Here is an 18,661-nt window from a genome sequence, read left to right on the forward strand (position 1 = left end):
CTGCTTACATCACTGTGTGGCCAGTACTGTACTCAGTCCCACGTTAACCCTAAATGTATCAGACCCTTATACTAAATGTAATGATGCAGCCAATCTGTTGTCATGAAAATTGGATTCAAAAGTTGATAAAGGAAGAACCACATTTGTGCAGCTTTTCTTAAATTCTGAATTTGTTTTGTTAGTTTTCTTATAGTTCAGGTTTGTATGCCTCAGACTTCCAGTAACTTTAATTCCTTTGGTTTACCAGGATTTACAGAGTGGGAACTCTGGTCAGCTGTGCAACTAACTATGTGCCAGTTTAAAAAAAATAATATTCAGAGAGTCTTGCTGGATCTCAGTTAAGTCAATTGAATGCAGAGTAATGGTTAACTAGAATCCTCATGGAATCCCTGCAGTGCAGAAGGAGGCCATTTGGCCCATCAGATCTGCATCGATCCTCCGAAAGAGCACCCTACCTAGGCCCACGTGCCCCGCTCAGCCTGCCCTATCCCCGTAACCTGATCCGCACATCCCGGGACACTGTGGGACAATTTAGCATGGCCAGTCCACCTAACCTACACATCTTTGGACTGTGGGAGGAAACCAGAGCACCCGCAGACGTGAGAAACGTGCAAACTCCACACGGACAATCACCCAAGGCTGGAATTGAACCCGGGTCCCTGGCACTGTGAGGCAGCGGTGCCACCATGCATTGTGCCACCTGGCCGCGGCCCCTGTACTGCACCAGAGGAAAAAAGAAACCTATCTTATGGGGTTTGTTCATGAATATCCTAACTCCGTTAACCATGAACCACTGGCAGAGGCAACATCAATCGCAGCAATGTGGGGTTTTAATGTTAACCACAAAAAACTGATTCTGTGTTGTGAACCAGTAAGAAGAAACTTTCTTATCTTGTGTGGCTGTGGAAAAGATACGAGAAAGACTTCCATTTATCAGAAAACACATTCCAAACAATTAAGTACTTTTATGAGGGGTAGCGATTGTTATATTGTAGGAACTGTAGAACATCAGCCAGAGGTTGAGCCTCTGTTTAATGACCACTGCTGCTATTGACTGTTTTCACCAAGCCCCATATGACCCACTGTGTTTTCTTCCACCCTTATTTTTCTGTGCAGTTAGACCTTTTCCCAACCTGTTTAGTCAATGTCCACATTTATATATCATGCAGGTCTATTGTATACAGAGTGACTTATAAGGATTTACAGAACTTGGTGCTGTTTCAAAAGCAAAAGCATTTACATTCTCAATGATGCTGCATTCTGCTGCTGAAAACTAACATAGTACGAAGTCTTACAACACCAGGTTAAAGTCCAACAGGTTTGTTTCGATGTCACTAGCTTTCGGAGCGCTGCTCCTTCCTCAGGTGAATGGGAAGGAGCAGCGCTCCGAAAGCTAGTGACATCGAAACAAACCTGTTGGACTTTAACCTGGTGTTGTAAGACTTCGTACTGTGCTCACCCCAGTCCAACGCCGGCATCTCCACATCAAAACTAACATAATAGTGCCATCTATAGGCAGTAAGGCAATGAACCATTCTTGTTTCACACAAGTGAAAACAAGCAGCAAATATATCCTTCCATACGTATAAGCGTATATATATTTGTAAATAAAAGCATGTTCCGCTTATAATCCAATCGCTCTCACAGAATCATAGAATTTATAGTGCAGAAGGAGGCCATTCGGCCAATCACGTCTCCACCGGCCCTTGGAAAGAGCACCCTACTTAAGCCCACTATCCCCATAACCCAGTAACCCCACCTAACCTTTTTGGACACTAAAGTTTAACAGCCAATCCACCTAACCTGCCCATCTTTGAACTGTGGGAGGAAACCGGAGCACCCGAAGGAAACCCACGTAGACACCGGGATACTGTGCAAACTCCACACAGACAGTTACCCGAGGCCGGAATTGAACCTGGGACCCTAGAGCTGTGAGGCAGCAGTGCTAACCACTGTCATCCTGAAGTAAAAACAGAAAATGCTGGATAAACTCAGCAGCTCTGACAGCTTGTGCAGAGAGAGAAATAGAGTTACCGTTTTGAGTCTTTATGACTCTTCAGAACGGAAGAGGGGTAGAGATGCAGTGGATAATATAGTGGGAGAGGGGGGGGGGGGGTGGAGGAGGTGAGGCAGAATAGGTGGTGTGGGATAAATCAGAGCTAAGGAGAGATTGGCACAGATGTCATGGATACAAGAAAAATGGTGTGCTAGTGGTAGTATTTAGGATTAAAGCAGGTGTTGATAGTGGCATGAAGGTAAAATAGCCGAACGTGTTACTAGAACAAAGCTTAGTGGTCAGTGAAAGTAAAACTGAAGAATAAGTGACAGATGGCCCTGTGCAGGTTGGTATTGGGACAAACCAAGGAAATAAAAAGCAAAAAAGGGTCAAGGTGGAGGGGAACAGACTACATTTTGAACTTAATGTTGAGTCCAGGCTGTAACGTGCCTAATCAGAATATAAAGTGTTGTTCCTCCTAGTTTGCGTTGGGTTTCCCCCTTTGTAGATCTCGTGTAGAATTGTTTACATTGAGTCACAGAATAGATGCACTGATTTACAATGATCGAATAAGTCAAATATCATTTTAATTAAAATTCTGTCAATGATTCCACTGAGAGATGAACCTGGATGTGATCTTGGGCTTGATCAGCACTGAGATATCATAGTGGGCTGGTCTTGAGCACTGGTTGGACTTTAACATTGATAAGCATTGGAAGGTGGCAATGGTGATGGAGCTGAGCTTTGGGAGTGCTGTGGAATAGTTCCGGGCTTTGTAAGCACTGGGGTATAGTCTGCCGCTTGCAGTTGTGATGATGCCCTGGTGTTGACAGTACTTAGATAGAGGTGTTGAATATGGCAGCAAAGGAATGGGCTGAGCTAGTTTGGTCTGACATTATCTCGAAGGGCAACTTGAGCTTTTGTAGAAATTAGAATTTTTTTAAGTTTATGGAGAAATGACACTGGACAGGAATTCAGCGGATAGCTCTTTCAGAGAGCTGGCACAGTTATGATGGACTAAATGGGCCGGGATTCTCCCGTGCCGCGCCGTATGGGAGAATCGCCGTTCACAGCATTTTTTCCCGCGGCGCCGGTCCGACAACAGCAAACGATTCTCCGAGGAGCGGAGAATCGGCGTCATTTGCTCCAGCGCATTTGGCACGACGGCGCGAATACTCTGCCTCCATTTCAGAGAATCCCGCCCAATGGAGTTTGCAGTAAACATTGCCACCTACAGTTGAAATCTCCTAAATTAAATTTTGCAGGTTGTAGAGGAGTGTTAAACTGTGTAGCTGTAGAGTAGTGCTTCCTATTATATTGCTCCAATCTGGCAGCATCTGCAGAGAGCGAAACAGTTAACATTTTGTGTTCCTATGTCTGTCTCTCTCTCTCTCTCTTTCTATATATATATATATATATATCTATATCTATATGTCAGAATTTCATCTGTTACTGTAGCTAATTGTTCCTGGAACAGGTTGCTCGCCTGTCACCAGAGACTTCTAGTTTGAGGGGCATTACACCACGTTAAGCAAAGCAACACTCACATACAGGCAAACTATGGGGCAATTTAGCACGGCATATCCACCTAATCTGCATGTCTTTGGATGTGGAAGGAAACCGGAGCACCCAGAGGAAACAAAACAGACACGGGAGAACGTGCAGACTCCATAGAGACAGTCACCCGAGGCCGGAATTGAAACCAGGCTCACTGGCGCTGTGAGGCAGCAGTGCTAACCACTGTGCCACCATGCCACCCCCATTTGACTTTACTTCAGAGGTAATTGAATCGATTATTCCTGGGCAATATTTATCCCACAACCAACATTAGTAAAACAGATTAGCAGGCCATTTATCTCATGCTGCTTGTGGGTCCTTGCAGTGTGAAAAGTGGCTGCTGTGTTTTCCTTTATTTACACCAGTGACTACCCTTTCATTATCGGGCAGCACGGTGACACAGTGAGTGGTTAACACTGTTACCTCACAGCACCAGGGACCCAGGTTCAAATCCGGCCTCGGGTGTCTGTGTGCACTTTCTCCCCATGTCTGCGTGGTTTTCCTCCGGGTTCCTCCCACAGTCCAAAATGTGCAGGTCAGGTGGACTGGCCATGCTAAAAATTGCCCCTTCATGTCCAAAAAAGGTTTAGTGGGGTTACTGGGTTACAGGGATAGGGTGGGGGAGGGGTGCCTAGGTAGGGTGCTCTTTCTGAGGGTTGGTGCAGACTTGATGGGCGGAATGGCCTCCAACTGCACTGTACAGAGTCGATGAGTCTATAGCACATTGGCGATGAATTGCTTGGGATAGCCTAAGGTTATAAAAGGTGTTTTGTAAATACAGTTTCTTTCTCTCTAGTAATTATTTCATTAAATGTACAGGTTGGAATTTTATCGGTCATGGATTCAGTGATGTTCTCTATTGTTTGCAACATCTGTCTATTATTAACTTGATCAAATTCATGAAAAACAGATTATTATGTGGGAGCTTGCTGTGCCAGAGTTTGTGCCATGCTTCCTATTTTATAATAATAACTGCACTTCAAAAATACTCTATTGGCTGGAAAGCATTTCGGACATCCTTGTGAAAGACTCTAAATCAATTCTTTGTTCTGCTCATAACAGAAATGCCTCGAATCACTGCTACTGAATTGAAATTATCACAAATTTGTAGCTCCAGTGTTGAGTGAGCACATAATTTAGTAGCACAACATACCCTCTGTATTTTCAGAATGTTTTGAACAAAGAACAATACAGAACAGGAACAGGCCCTTTGACCATCCAAGCCTGTACCGGTCATAATACCAGCCTTGGCCAAACCCTCAGCACTTCCTTGTGCCGTATCCCTCTATATCCATCCTATCCATGTATTTGTCAAGATGCCTTTTGAACGTCGTTAATGTATCTGCTTCCACAACCTCCCCTGGCAACGCATTCCAGGCACTCACCACCCTCTGCATAAAAAACCTGCCTCGCACATCTCCTCAGAACTTTGCTCCACATACCTTAAACCTATGCCCTCTGGTGCCTGTCCACCCACTCTATCCATACCCCTCATAATCATGTAGACCTCTATCAGGTCACCCCTCAACCTCCATCGTTCTAATGAAAACAGTCTGAGTCTACTCAGCCTCTCCACATAGCTAACACCCTCCAGACCAGTCAACATCCTGGTAAACTTCCTCTACACCCTCTCCAAAGCCTCCACATCCATCTGGTAGCGTGGCGACCAGAATTGTGTGCAATATTCCAAGTGCGGCCTTACCAATGTTCTATACAACTGTAGCATGACTTGCCTGTTTTTTGACTCGATGTCCCATCTAATGAAGGCAAGCATTCCATATGCTTTCTCGTGGTGTTGTTAATCATTGTGCTACTTTTGTCTTGTAGGAATCACAGTGACAAACCATCCGATGAACAAGACCAGTGCCAGCTTGTCCCTCGATTACCTGTAAGAATAGAAGTTAACATTGCATTTACTGTTTGATTCTGTATTACAGGTGTTCCCATCAGTATTCCTTTCTATTGTTTTCTGTAATATGCATGGACTGGTAGTGGCCCAACCTCTGGGCTGGAAGCTCCAGATTCAAGACCCACTTTAGGACTTGATGGCCATGGATTGTTCATTCATAACACAGCCAAACAGGTTGAATATCAGCCTGTGAATCCTTCCAATACACCTGGTGGCAGACGATAAGAGCAGGAGAGTTTTCTGGCCAGCCATACTGCAGAAGGCAACGACAAACCACTGCAGCGCTTTGCCAGGCATAATTATGGAACAATAAATGGAAGTCCATGGTTGCCACCTTAGGGCATGTTACCTGGCATCGTGGAGGAGGAGGAATGTACATTTATTTGATTATCTCACTCATTTAACTGAAACCATCTCCCTTGTCTTTTGGCCAGTTTAATAATGAGCCTTGCAAGGCAACCCAATGCTTGAATGCATTGTGCCTCAATGGACAATGTCGCAGTGTCTTAGCACTTCGATACACTGTGCTACAGAATTGCAGGTCGCAGGTTTTCTTCCATGCAGTCAGTGCTTGATGATCGTTGAAAATGAAAATGAAAATGATTGGCCACAAGAGGGAGTAGATGCAGTTCAACTATTTTAGTGGTCGAAGTTGTAACAACACGGAGTATGTCTTGACGATCACACGGTGAAAAATTACTAATGCTACTGCTTTTCAAACGCTTGGAGTGTCCACAGGGGCTTCCCAAGACGTTTGTGAGATGAACAAATTTCAATCTATGTGTACATGACCATGTACCTTCAGCATCCTAGCCCCAACATGTTTTCTATATAAGTTCATTTCTTCCGACATAATTACTCTTGCTTTATGCTAAGAGAAAAATAAATTATGCAGTGATGGTAAAGTTTTCCATAGTTGGTGATATCCTTTAGAAGTTAGGACAGTGGGTAGCCTAGAACATGTGAATGTTTTGCACTATAGGAAAAAGTTGAAAATACTTAATACGCATTTGTGCCTGACTTTTAAACCCCGACAATTTATGATGAGCAGTGCATTGCCTGAATAGATGGGAGACTTAAGTTTGAAAGCTAATCTCCCATCCACTTTTCAAAATCGTTGGAGAACAATGTACGTCAGCCTCACCTCCACCAATGGGAGCCAGGGAGAATGGAAAAAAATATCTTAATTGCACTGAAGACAAAGTTCTGTCTATTTTTCTCCTGCGTAGCTTAAGGTCATGATGCTTTGATTTCACATAAGGAGACCTCCCTGGAATGGACCAATCTTTTTACTTATTAAAACTGCAAAAAATAATCTAAATAATAATAATTATCTTTATTAGTGCCGCAAGTAGGCTTACATTATATAGCAATGAAGTTACTGTCAAAATCCCCTAGTCGCCACACTCCGGCGCCTGTTCGGGTACACAGAGAGAGAATTCAGAATGCCCAATTCACCTAACAAGCACATCTTTCGGGACTTGTGGGAGGAAACCCACGAATACACAGGGAGAACGTGCAGACTCCACACAGGCAGTGAACCAAGCCGGGTATCGAACCTGGGACCCTGGCGTTGTGAAGCAACAGTGCTAACCACTGTACTACCGTGCCACCCATAGTAGCAAAGTACTCTTAGCTGTTCTTGTTTTAGAACATCTCGAAAACAAGGACTCCTACATTAGACTCCTATTTATTGACTACAGCTCCGCCTTCAACACCATAATCCCAGCCAAGCTCATATCAAAGCTCCAAAACCTAGGACTTGGCTCCCCACTCTGCAACTGGATCCTCGATTTTCTGACCAACAGACCACAATCAGTAAGAATGAACAACAACAACACCTCCACAATAGTCCTCAACACTGGCGCCCCGCAAGGCTGCATACTTAGCCCCCTACTCTACTCCCTGTACACACACGACTGCATGGCAAAACTTGGTTCCAACTCCATCTACACGTTTGCTGACGATACGACCATAGTGGACCGGATCTCGAATAAAGACGAGTCCGAATACAGGAGGGAGATAGATAACCTAGTGGAGTGGTGTAGCGACAACAATCTCTCCCTCAATGCCAGCAAAACTAAAGAGCTGGTAATTGACTTCAGGAAGCAAAGTACTGTACACACCCCTGTCAGCATCAACGGGGCCGAGGTGGAGATGGTTAGCAGTTTCAAATTCCTAGGGGTGCACATCTCCAAAAATCTGTCCTGGTCCACCCTCGTCGACGCTACCACCAAGAATGCACAACAGCGCCTATACATCCTCAGGAAACTAAGGAAATTCGGCATGTCCACATTAACCCTTACCAACTTTTACTTATGCACCATAGAAAGCATCCTATCGGGCTGCATCACAGCCTGGTATGGCAACTGCTCGGCCCAGGACCGCAAGAAACTTCAGAGAGTCGTGAACACCGCCCAGTCCATCACACAAACCTGCCTCCCATCCATTGACTCCATCTACACCTCCCGCTGCCTGGGGAAAGCGGGCAGCATAATCAAAGACCCCTCCCACCCGGCTTACTCACTCTTCCAACTTCTTCCATCGGGCAGGAGATACAGAAGTCTGAGAACACGCACAAACAGACTCAAAAACAGCTTCTTCCCCACTGTCACCAGACTCCTAAACGACCCTCTTATGGACTGACCTCATTAACACTACACCCTGTATGCTTCATCCGATGCCAGTGCTTATGTAGTTACATTGTATATGTTGTGTTGCCCTATTATGTATTTTCTTTTATTCCCTTTTCTTCTCATGTACTTAATGATCTGTTGAGCTGCTCGCAGAAAAATACTTTTCACTGTACCTCGGTACACGTGACAATAAACACATCCAATCCAATCCAATCCGCTAGACTAGCTCGAAGGGACTGGTTTAGCACAGATGGCTAGATAGCTGGCTTGTAATGCAGAACAAGATAGCAGCGCGGGTTCAGTTCCCGTACCGGCCTTCCCGAACATTCGCCGGAATGTGGTGACTAGGGGCTTTTCACAGTAACTTCATTGAAGCCTACTTGTGACAATAAGCGATTATTATTATTTAAATTTAGAGTACCCAATTCTTTTTTTTTCCCAATTAATGGGCAATTTAACGTGGCCAATCCACCTAGCCTGCACATCTTTGGGTTGTGGGGGCGAAACTCATGCAAACACGGGGAGAATGTGCAAACTCCACACGGACAGTGACTCAGAGCTGGGATCAAACCTGGGACCTCGGCGCCGTAAGGCAGCAGTGCTAATCCACTGTGCCACCGTGCTGTCCGAAGTTGCATTGTTAACCTGTGGTGTAATCTCTTGCTGGTGACTAGATTTCTGAAATTCTCAGTTCTTTTCTTGAATTGTGCTCAGTCTGCAGGGCACAGATGTGGTCATTGCCATCTTCATCATCGTGGCCATGTCCTTCGTCCCAGCCAGCTTTGTGGTCTTCCTGGTGGCAGAGAAATCGACCAAAGCGAAACACCTGCAGTTTGTTAGTGGCTGTGACCCTGTGATCTACTGGCTGGCCAACTACGTCTGGGACATGGTGAGAATAAATTTTACTCTTCAAGAGGAAGGGATTTCAGCAATTTCGACATTGACCTTACGGTCACTTTCACTATAAAAAGCATCAGTGGCATAAAACATGCAGTTAATATTTTGCAGTGTCGCGGTTGCTCCTAAGCTGCACTACTGATTCTAGAATTTGAATCCCATTCTTCATTAAGTTTACTAAATTTACCATTATTGCAGCAGAGATTCTGTTTTTTGATTCTCCTATAATTATATGAATGTTAAAGTAAATTATAGTCATTATAAATTGTAGTCCCAGATGACCATAGGCTGCTTCCCCCTTTGAGGGGGAGAGCTGACTGGTGATATTTAAACTCAGCATTACCTCAGGTGAGGGGCAAGGTCGAGAAGTCGGGCCTTCGTGAATAACCTCAGCCGGTACGGGAATTGAACCTGCGCTGTTGGCCTTGAATTGGCTGTCCAGCCAACTGAGCTAAACAGCCCTCTGTTTCTGTATTTCCAGCTGAATTATTTGGTACCAGCGACCTGCTGCATCATCATACTCTTCGTGTTTGATCTGCCAGCCTACACATCACCCACCAACTTCCCAGCAGTCCTCTCACTCTTCTTGCTATATGGGTAAGTCAGGTGGACCAGACAGGAATTAAATCCAGAAGCTAAATGAACACTGAACCGTTCATCTCAAAGTAGTCCTTATACAAATGTGATGTTCATAAATATCCTGGTATCATTTTGCTGCCAAATTTGGGCCGCTGATTTGTACCGAGTTGGTCAACCTCAGCCAGGGCAGAAAATGATGAGCTTCAGTTGGCCAGAGTTCCTGATCACAGTGTGGTGTCACCTACTAGTGTGCCTGTGTGGATGCCAGCGAAGGCTACAATGCCCTTCCACCATTGAGTAGCCCATATGTCACTGCGGCAGGATCCAGCAGAGATGGAGACTAACTAATCAGAAAGAAGATAACTCAACCTTGACACTTTAAATAACTCTTCAACCCCATGACAGAATTCCCAAATACAGTTGGTGTAATCCACTAGCCAAAGGGAGAATCTGGTATGAAAACACCACTGTTGCACTTTTATACACTATAGCCATGACTGTTACTCAAATAGGCAGTACTTCCTCATCAATCCAGAAAGAAAATATCCTCTTAACCTAAAAGGAAATACAAGACTTGTGTCTATATACTTAGGACCTTATAATTTCTCTTAGAAATACGTACTTAACATGCAGCGAATTTAGTGAGCGCTATAATGCATTAAGTTTGATTGCTCAATTTTATATTTTGACACCTGTGGGTGGCGACCTCCAAATTTCCGGGCTCCTGCATACAGTAAGGAGCCAGTCAGGTGACACCCAGTTATGAAATTGTTTCTTCTGAATTCTAAGAGGAAAATATCTAACTGGGAACCTTCAGCACTAGGAAGTACATATTTTGCACATGGGGCCCAGGGCCAATTAAGGTAGACTAGACTATATAGCCCTTCCTGTTTACTAGTTAAGATTTCGTCAAATTCTCTTTTTATTCCCAACCAGGGAGAATGTGTTGTAGGTTCAGCATCTCACGACATGGTCTGGGAAGGAATCTATATTAGTTATATCAGTAGCAGATGGGTTAGTTTTGCAGGACATTTATCCACTGTATAATTATAGAATCCCTACAATGCAGAAGGAGGCCATTCGGCCCATCAAGTCTGCACCGACCCTTCAAATGAGCACCCTGGTACATAGGCCCAATCCACGGCCCTATCCCCATTACCCCAACCAATCTTTGGACACTGAGGAGCAATTTTAGCATGGCCAATCCATCTAACCTGCGCATCTTTGGACTGTGGGAGGAAACCAAAGCCCCTGGAGGAAACCCACGCAACACGGGATGAACGTGCAAACTCCACAAAGACAGTCGCCCAAGGTCAGAATCGAACCCGAGCCCCTGGCGCTCCGAGGCAGCAGTGCTAACCACTGTGCATAATGTATTCTGTGTTATGAAATAATGAGCTACCTCATAAGCACAGTTTGACCGTATTAATATTCTTACCTTTTACTGCAAGACCATTTGGAAATAACAAATATTTGGGTTCTCTGTATCAAAGAATCACTGAAGGTTCACGGCACAGGAAGAGGCCACTTGACCCATCGAGTCTGCGCCGGCCGAGAAGCGAGATACCCAGCCTAGTCATACTTTCCAGCATTTGGTCCGTAGCCCTGCAAGGTTACAGCACTTGAGGTTCACACCCCGACACCTTATAAATGAGTTGAGGGTTCCTGCCTCCACTACCCTCTGAGTGAAAAAGGTTCCCCCTCATCTCCCCTCTAATCCTTCTACCAATCACTTTTTAAATTTACTTCTCCCGCCCCTGGCCACTGATGGCACTTCCCATCCACTCTCTCCAGGCCCCTCACAATTTTGTACGTCTCAATCAAATTTCCCCTCAGCCACCACTAGTCCAAGGAAAACAACCCCAGCCTATCCAACATTTCTTCATGGCTTCAAATTTCCAGACCTGTCGAAAGTCCCCTCTATACCTTCTCTAATACAATTATATCCTTGCTCTCATGAAATGACCATAACTGCATACAGTTCTCGAGCTGTGGCCTCACTAATGTTTTGTACAGTTCTAGCATAACCTCCCTGCTCTCATATTCTATACAGAATCACAGAATTGTTACAGCGCAGAGTAGGCCATTCAGCCCACTGTTTCTACTCTAGCTCTCCAAATGAGCATTGTGACTTTGTGCCATTCTCCTGCCTTTCTCTGTAACCCTGCCCACTGTTTCTATTCAAATAATCACCTGATCCCCTCATGAATGCCTCGATTAAACCTGCCTCCACCACATTCTCAGGCAGTGTGTTCCAGACCCAAACCACTCGCTGTGTGAAAACGTTTCTTTCTCACATCACATTTGCTTCTTTTGCAAATCATTTTAAATCTGTGCCCCTTGGACCATTCTCAATCCTTTTACAGGCAGGAACAGTTTCTCGCCTCATCTACTCTGTCCAGCCCCTCATGATTTTAAACACTTCTGTCAAATCTCTTCTTGGCCTTCTCCTCTCCAAGGAGAACAGTCCCAACCCCTTCAATCTACCTCATAACTGAAGTTTCTCATCCCTGGGACTATCCTTGTAAATCTCTCCTGCACTCTCTACAATGCGGTCACGTACCTTGACTAATAAATTAAAGGAATCCTTGTGCCTTTTTAACGACCTTATCAGTGGGTCATGCTACGTTCAGGGATCTGTGGCTATTCACTCCAAGGTCCCCCAGTTCCTCTATTCCTCTCGGTATACTCCCATTTATTGTGTAACCCTTTGCCTTGTTTGACCTCCCCTAATCCATCACCTCGCACTTCTGTGGGTTGAATTCCATTTGCCACATTTCTGTCCACCTGACCAGTCCATCGCTATCTCCCTGCAGTCTACGGCAGTAGTGCAGTGGCACTTGGATTCATACAGACTGAAATGGGCCATTTGGCCCATCATGTTCAATCCTGTTCTTTGAAGTGAATGTTTAGTTAATCCCATTTCTCTACACTTTCCCCATAACCCTACAAGTTCTTCCTTGTCAAGTATGTATCCAATTAACTTTGAGGGTTACCTTTGAACCTGCTTTGGCCAAGTTTTCAGAGAGTGCATTCATGTGTCCAATTCTTTTCCTCATTTCCACCCTGTGTTTTCACCAAACATCTTAAATCTGTGCTCTCTGGCAAGTGAGCCCCTGCCGCTGAAAGCAGTTTCCCCCTCTCTATTTAATCAGACTCTCTTGGGTATAAAGGCTTCACACATGGAAAACACCAAACAGAAGAAATTTTCATGAATGAATTTACAGCGCCTGGGTGTGGAGGTCAGAGATGGTTCCAACCTCTCACATTACTGTTGGCAGTAACAGTTCTTCCGAAAATAGCCTTGAAAATTCCTTTCCGTTTCATTTTGATGTAAAGGTTAGCACCAAAAATAAATGCAGTCGAAACCATTTTTATTTCTGAAATAGAGCGAGTAATTAGAGCACAACACGTTCTGGGTGTGGTGGTTTGACTTTAAGATAAACCAGGGAAACAGAAATCTGGCTAAGTGGTAAGGAGTGCGAGCTAGAAACAAACGCACGGCGTAATTTTCACGCTCTCCCGTCAGTGGGCTTTTATGGCGGCATGGCATTCATAATTGGCAGAGATGTCTTCCCTGCCATCTCGTCAGATGCCAGGAAGGGAAACACCGCGACCCCCAAAGTTTAGGCCAATGTGTGCGATCAGTTCCCTATGGGGAGTTACTGAATGTAAAATATAATAACCAGGAGAAAATGTGATCATGATACAGGGAAAGCAGTACTGTTGTCCACAGTGGTGATGTGTGAAGCATCCAGCTGTGAACAGTACATTTGAGGCACATGGCCTTAGCTCAGTGTTGTTGAAGGAAGCATTTGGAGCCTGTGTTAGATAAATCTTTATTTAGGTTGGGTACTGAAAAACAACACACTGGCAATGCACTAATAGATCTAAATTGCTCGCAGTCAAAATAATACAAACAAACATTAACATTGGTATTGGGGGAGGTGTGGGCAGGGGCCCTCCCATAGTGAGTTCAGGCTGGGAGGTGGGGTCGCGGATCGCTTCGGGGGCCTCATAGTCCGATCTCTCGCTACACCACTCGGAGTTCCGGCGAGTAGACTTCACCAGTGTACAAAATGGGGCTATGTACTGCCTCGGCCGTGCGATCCCCACTGAGGCCCCACATTTTATACCCATGTTTTTCTTGTCACCGCGAGTGCTGGAAAACATGCAGCTAAATGTTCTCGTTTGGGACTTTCTTCCCATTTCGGTGAATCAAGCTCTGAGTGTTATTTGTGGTGGATTTTGTTGGGGATTTCTCCCTGGCTCTGTTGGCAAGTTCCCCACCGCTATCTGACCACACTTAGCCACTTTGTTTGGGCCCTGGGGAGTTTCTCGCGGGGCTAGCCCACACTTGGAATTATTTTCATCACTGTGGAGATGAATTCACCGGTCAGACCGGCTCCTCAGAGGTCAGGCCACCATTTTGAAAGAGTGCCCCGATCACCAAGAAGGCTTGAGAGCCCCCATACCCCCACCACGGACAATGTCGCCCCCCACCTCCCCACCCTTCATACCCACCCTTTCATGGGCATGGGCACTTAGAGTGTCATCAGTGAAGAGCTGCCACATCCCTCCGAACCCTTATCAATGGGTAGCATTATGAGATGACCAGCAAAGGAGGGAGAAACATAAACTCAGAAAGTAGGGACGTGGACACTGACCTTTACTATTGCTGCTTGCTCCACAGTTGGTCAATCACTCCAATCATGTATCCAGCTTCCTTCTGGTTCGAGGTTCCCAGTACAGCCTACGTTTTCTTGATTGTCATCAACCTCTTCATTGGTATCACAGCGACGGTTGCCACCTTCCTTCTTCAGCTCTTTGAACACGACAAGGTGGGTACTCAAGCAACATGAACCTCTTGTTTCTGCTTTTATCAATTTTCCTTCGGATACATTTTCTACATGAGCAAGTCAGACCGCAAAAGCCAAGTGGTTGGTAACCATCCTGTGCAACGTATTTCTCGGATTACTGCCGATTATTGCTCATTTGTAATGTTTTTTAAAAATTAATTGAAGGGATGTTTTTATTGCCTGTTCCTGACTTCCCTTGAAAAGGTGGTGAGCTGCCTTCTTGAACCTCTGCAGTCCATGTGGTGTAGGTATATCCACGGTGCTGTTAGGGAGGGAGTTCCCGGATTTTGAGTCAGTGACAATGATGCTAGTATTATTATATTCTTGCATTTTGTGTTCTACCATTTGTACAACTTTTAGATGCAGATCAATGACTGTGTATCAATGATTCGTGTAACGGTTTGCCCCATGTTTTTTGGCTAAATAAGCTATAATTTTTCATATAGGTTTTCAGGCATCAAAGTACAAAAATTTCAGCTCCAAAGTACAATCCTAGAGGTGTTAATGATTCAGTTTCATTATAAATATACAAATACTAATGAAAAAGAGTACTGGTAATGTTCAAAACATTTCTACTTCTCAGACTTGTTTTCATTTATTCAAATTATTAGTGATCAGATTATGAATGATTATTAACATGAATTTTGTAGCTTTGTTGTCAATTTATTCCTTTGCCTCTTTTGGATTATACTTGGCCCCGTATCAAGCAGGCACGTTGGACGAAATGTTACCAGAGTTTGGCCAAGTGTGAGGCTCAGACTGAAAGCTGCCGTGTAATTCTCTAATTGCACAGACCAGTTTTCCCTCCAAATATTGAGCCTCTTGGAGAAAATAAAATGAGAGGATGTGGTTTATGCCATCACTCTGGCGGGGTGGGGGCTCATAGAGCCGGCACCCAGCTCCACAGAGATCGGGATGCTATCGTTAAAGGATACCCTGATTAGCAGGGCAGCCTAACGTCCCCCAGCTCCCATCACGGACGTATCGGCAGATAGGAGCATTTTCAGAGACTGAACATTGAGCTGACTTTTACGCAAAGACTCGCGGGGACAGCAACTCAGGTTAAAACAGCTTTACTTTCCAAGCTTGGTCACCGTTTGAGGGAGAGTGATTTGGTTGTGCCAAAACCACTCTACTCTACATTGCTTTAGGTTCAACAGTTGTACAATTTCCCAAAATCAGTAGCCCTGCCTCAGCTGGACTCGGTCCAATCCTTGTAGCTATAGATTATACCTTGACCAATGAATTTTACTTTAGACAGCATGGTCACTGCGTGATCAGACCATGATGTAGTCATGTCCTGTCCACTGGCTATCTGTTGATTTTCAAGACTCTCACATCCACTGTCCTTTGCCCTCCCTCACTCCCATTTCTTCTTATCATAGTGTGGTTCCTAGCTGTACCATTGCCTGCCTGATATGAGATGTCTAGGGTTGCTGATAAGAGCTGCTTCCTTTGGATGTAGGTACACCCACGGTGCTGTTAGGGAGGGAGTTCCCGGATTTTGAGTCAGCGACAATTGTTACATTGTTTCTGTATTATTCCGTCTTTCTTAGGAATGTGATCAAGTTAGCTAGCTTAAATCCCATCATACATTGCGGCCACTATTATTAGCAAGAGTTTAAATGCTTGTTCCTGCTCTGTTCCAAGAATGCATGTTTTATGGTTAATAATGATTACTGGATATATTTTCTATGATTAGTTTCAGTCCTCAATAAACTATCTTATGTAGAGTTATTCTAGTGTTATCCTAGCTATCTGGTTTTATGGGATCTCATCTCAGGACCTCCCCCCCCCCCCTCCCCTTCACCCCCTCCTAATGTTCATCACTGGCACCTGCTCCTCACCCCCCCCCCCCCCCCCCCCCCCCCAATGGGGCTTCAATCAGAGCCGGCTCTGGCAATGCCCCGACACAGGCAACTTGGCAATGCCAACCTGTGCCAAGGGGAAGTGCTCGGTATGTCCCCCTGCCCCCCCCCCCCCCCCCCCCCCCCCCCCCCCCCCCCCCGGGTGCTATGCTGACCTCTGTGATCCAGAGGGATCTCCTTGACTACATCTGGTCAAACCTGTTAGCCGCTATGTTACAGTAAAAGACAGACTTTTTAGCTGCTCACTGATCCTAGTTAATGTTTTGGCACCCAACTGGGATGATCATCATTTCATTTCAAACTTCTTATTTTCCACACCTGGAGTAGATTAATATCACTTACTTCCTGGAGGAGACTTTAACTGTGTCCTTAACCCAAATTTAGATCGTTCATCTGCAAAATCATTTCCAATATCAAAATGAGCATCAGCTATCTAGTCTTATGGGTTGGTAGACCCTTGGTGTTTTCACTAACTATCAGCAAGGCAATGATGCTCCTTTATTCTCTCCTGTTCACCACACTTACTCATGTAATGACTGTTTTCCTTTGACAAGAGGGCACTCCCATTAATTCGATCTAGCACAGTGGGCGGGATTCTCCGACCCCCTGCCGGGTCGGAAAATCGCCGGGGGTCAGCGTGAATCTAGCCCCCGCCGTCCTCCAAATTCTCCGGCCCCCCAAAAACTGGCCCGGCGTGAGTTGAGCCGCCCGCCTCGGAGAATGGCGGGGTCCGGCGCGACACAATGTGTCCCGGGGCTGCCCGAATTCTCCAGCCCGCGATGGGCCGAAGTCCCACCCGTCTTTTGCCAGTCCCACCGGCGTAAATTGGAGTAGGTCCTTACCGGCGGGACCTGGCAGCGTGGGCGGCCTTGGGGGGCTTGGGGGGATCTGGCCCCGGGAGGTGCCCCCATGGTGGCCTGACCCACGATCGGGGTCCACCGATCCGCGGGCGGGCCTGTGCCGTGGGGGCACTCTATTCTTCCGGTCTGTACCGGTCCGCCGTTCCCGGTGCGGAAACGAAGCCCTCTGGCATGCGCGGGGATGATGCCAGCACATGCTGGTGCTCCCACGCACGCGCCAACTCGCGCTGGCCGACGGAGGCCCTTCGGTGCCGGTTGGCGTGGCGCCAAGCCACTTTCCCGCCGGCTGGCGGGGCGCAAACCACTCCAGGGCGGGCCTAGCCCCTGAAGGTGCGGAGGATTCCCCACCTTTGGAGTGGCCCGACGCCGGAGTGGCTCATGCCACTCCGTCCTGCCGGAGTTGCCCGCCCCGCCGATTACGGAAGAATCCCGCCCAATAGTTTTGTGATCGCTGATCATGCCCCCTTAGATTTAGCAATGCGAGTTGCGCATTGGTTCCAGGCCCTGATTGCGACCCAGTCACTCCTGTTTAAAGTAGATTGAATCGAGATTCAAAGAATATTGTGATTGGCTGTGTCCCTGCATCCCTTTCTGGCAACGACTCTCAATGGTAAACAATGATGAATAGCCATTTAGGTGAGATATCAGCAGCTTCAGCAAAGGGAAAAAGAATTGTGAGAAAAATAATGGAAAATTGTAGATGGCTGTAAGCATTAAAGGAGTACTGAAACCATTCAGATTTTTTAAAAATCATGTCAATTCTGGGCTGAAAATACAAAATTAAATGGAGTTATCACAAGTGGCTTGCAGCAGAATTATTTGAGTGAGATCTCTTCAGAGATTTAGCTACATAGACAGAAAGAAAGAATTTATGAAGCCTTTTTCACTATCTCAACCACATTCTAAAACTCTTTATAGCCAATAGCATACTTACAATGTGTAGCCACTGTTGTAGTGTAGGGAAATAAGACCATAAGACATAGGAGCGGAAGGCCATTCGGCCCATCGAGTCCAATCCACCATTCAATCATGGCTGATTTCAACTCCATTTACCCGCTCTCACTCCATAGCCCTTAATTCCTCGAGAAATCAAGAATTTATCAACTTCCGTCTTAAAGACACTCAACGTCCCAGCCTCCACCGCCCTCTGTGGCAATGAATTCCACAGACCCACCACTCTCTGGCTGAAGAAATTTCTCCTCATCTCTGTTCTAAAGTGACTCCCTTTTATTCTAAGGCTGTGCCCCAGGGTCCTAGTCTCCCCTGTTAATGGAAACAACTTCCCTACATCCACCCTATCTAAGCCATTCATTATCTTGTAAGTTTCTATTAGATCTCCCCTCAACCTCCTAAACTCCAATTAATATAATCCCAGGATCCTCAGACGTTCATTGTATGTTAGGCCTACCATTCCTGGGATCACCCGTGTGAATCTCCGCTGGACCCGCTCCAGTTCCAGTATGTCCTTCCTGAGGTGTGGGGCCCAAAATTGCTCACAGT

General features: G+C 45.8%; 1 protein-coding gene across 3 annotated transcripts in view; it reads left to right on the forward strand.

Moving 5' to 3' along the window:
- abca2 (ATP-binding cassette, sub-family A (ABC1), member 2) overlaps positions 1–18,661 on the forward strand; it is a 739,176-nt gene that overhangs the window by 637,507 nt on the left and 83,008 nt on the right. For all 3 annotated transcript variants that reach the window (XM_072488215.1, XM_072488216.1, XM_072488217.1), the window contains 4 exons: positions 5,381–5,441; positions 8,813–8,987; positions 9,477–9,592; positions 14,268–14,415. In XM_072488215.1, coding sequence (XP_072344316.1) covers positions 5,381–5,441; positions 8,813–8,987; positions 9,477–9,592; positions 14,268–14,415 — 500 coding nt within the window. The remainder of the gene's footprint in view (positions 1–5,380; positions 5,442–8,812; positions 8,988–9,476; positions 9,593–14,267; positions 14,416–18,661) is intronic.

This window comes from Scyliorhinus torazame, chromosome 22 (genome assembly GCF_047496885.1).
Source record: "Scyliorhinus torazame isolate Kashiwa2021f chromosome 22, sScyTor2.1, whole genome shotgun sequence".
Classification (NCBI taxonomy): Eukaryota; Metazoa; Chordata; class Chondrichthyes; order Carcharhiniformes; family Scyliorhinidae; genus Scyliorhinus; species Scyliorhinus torazame.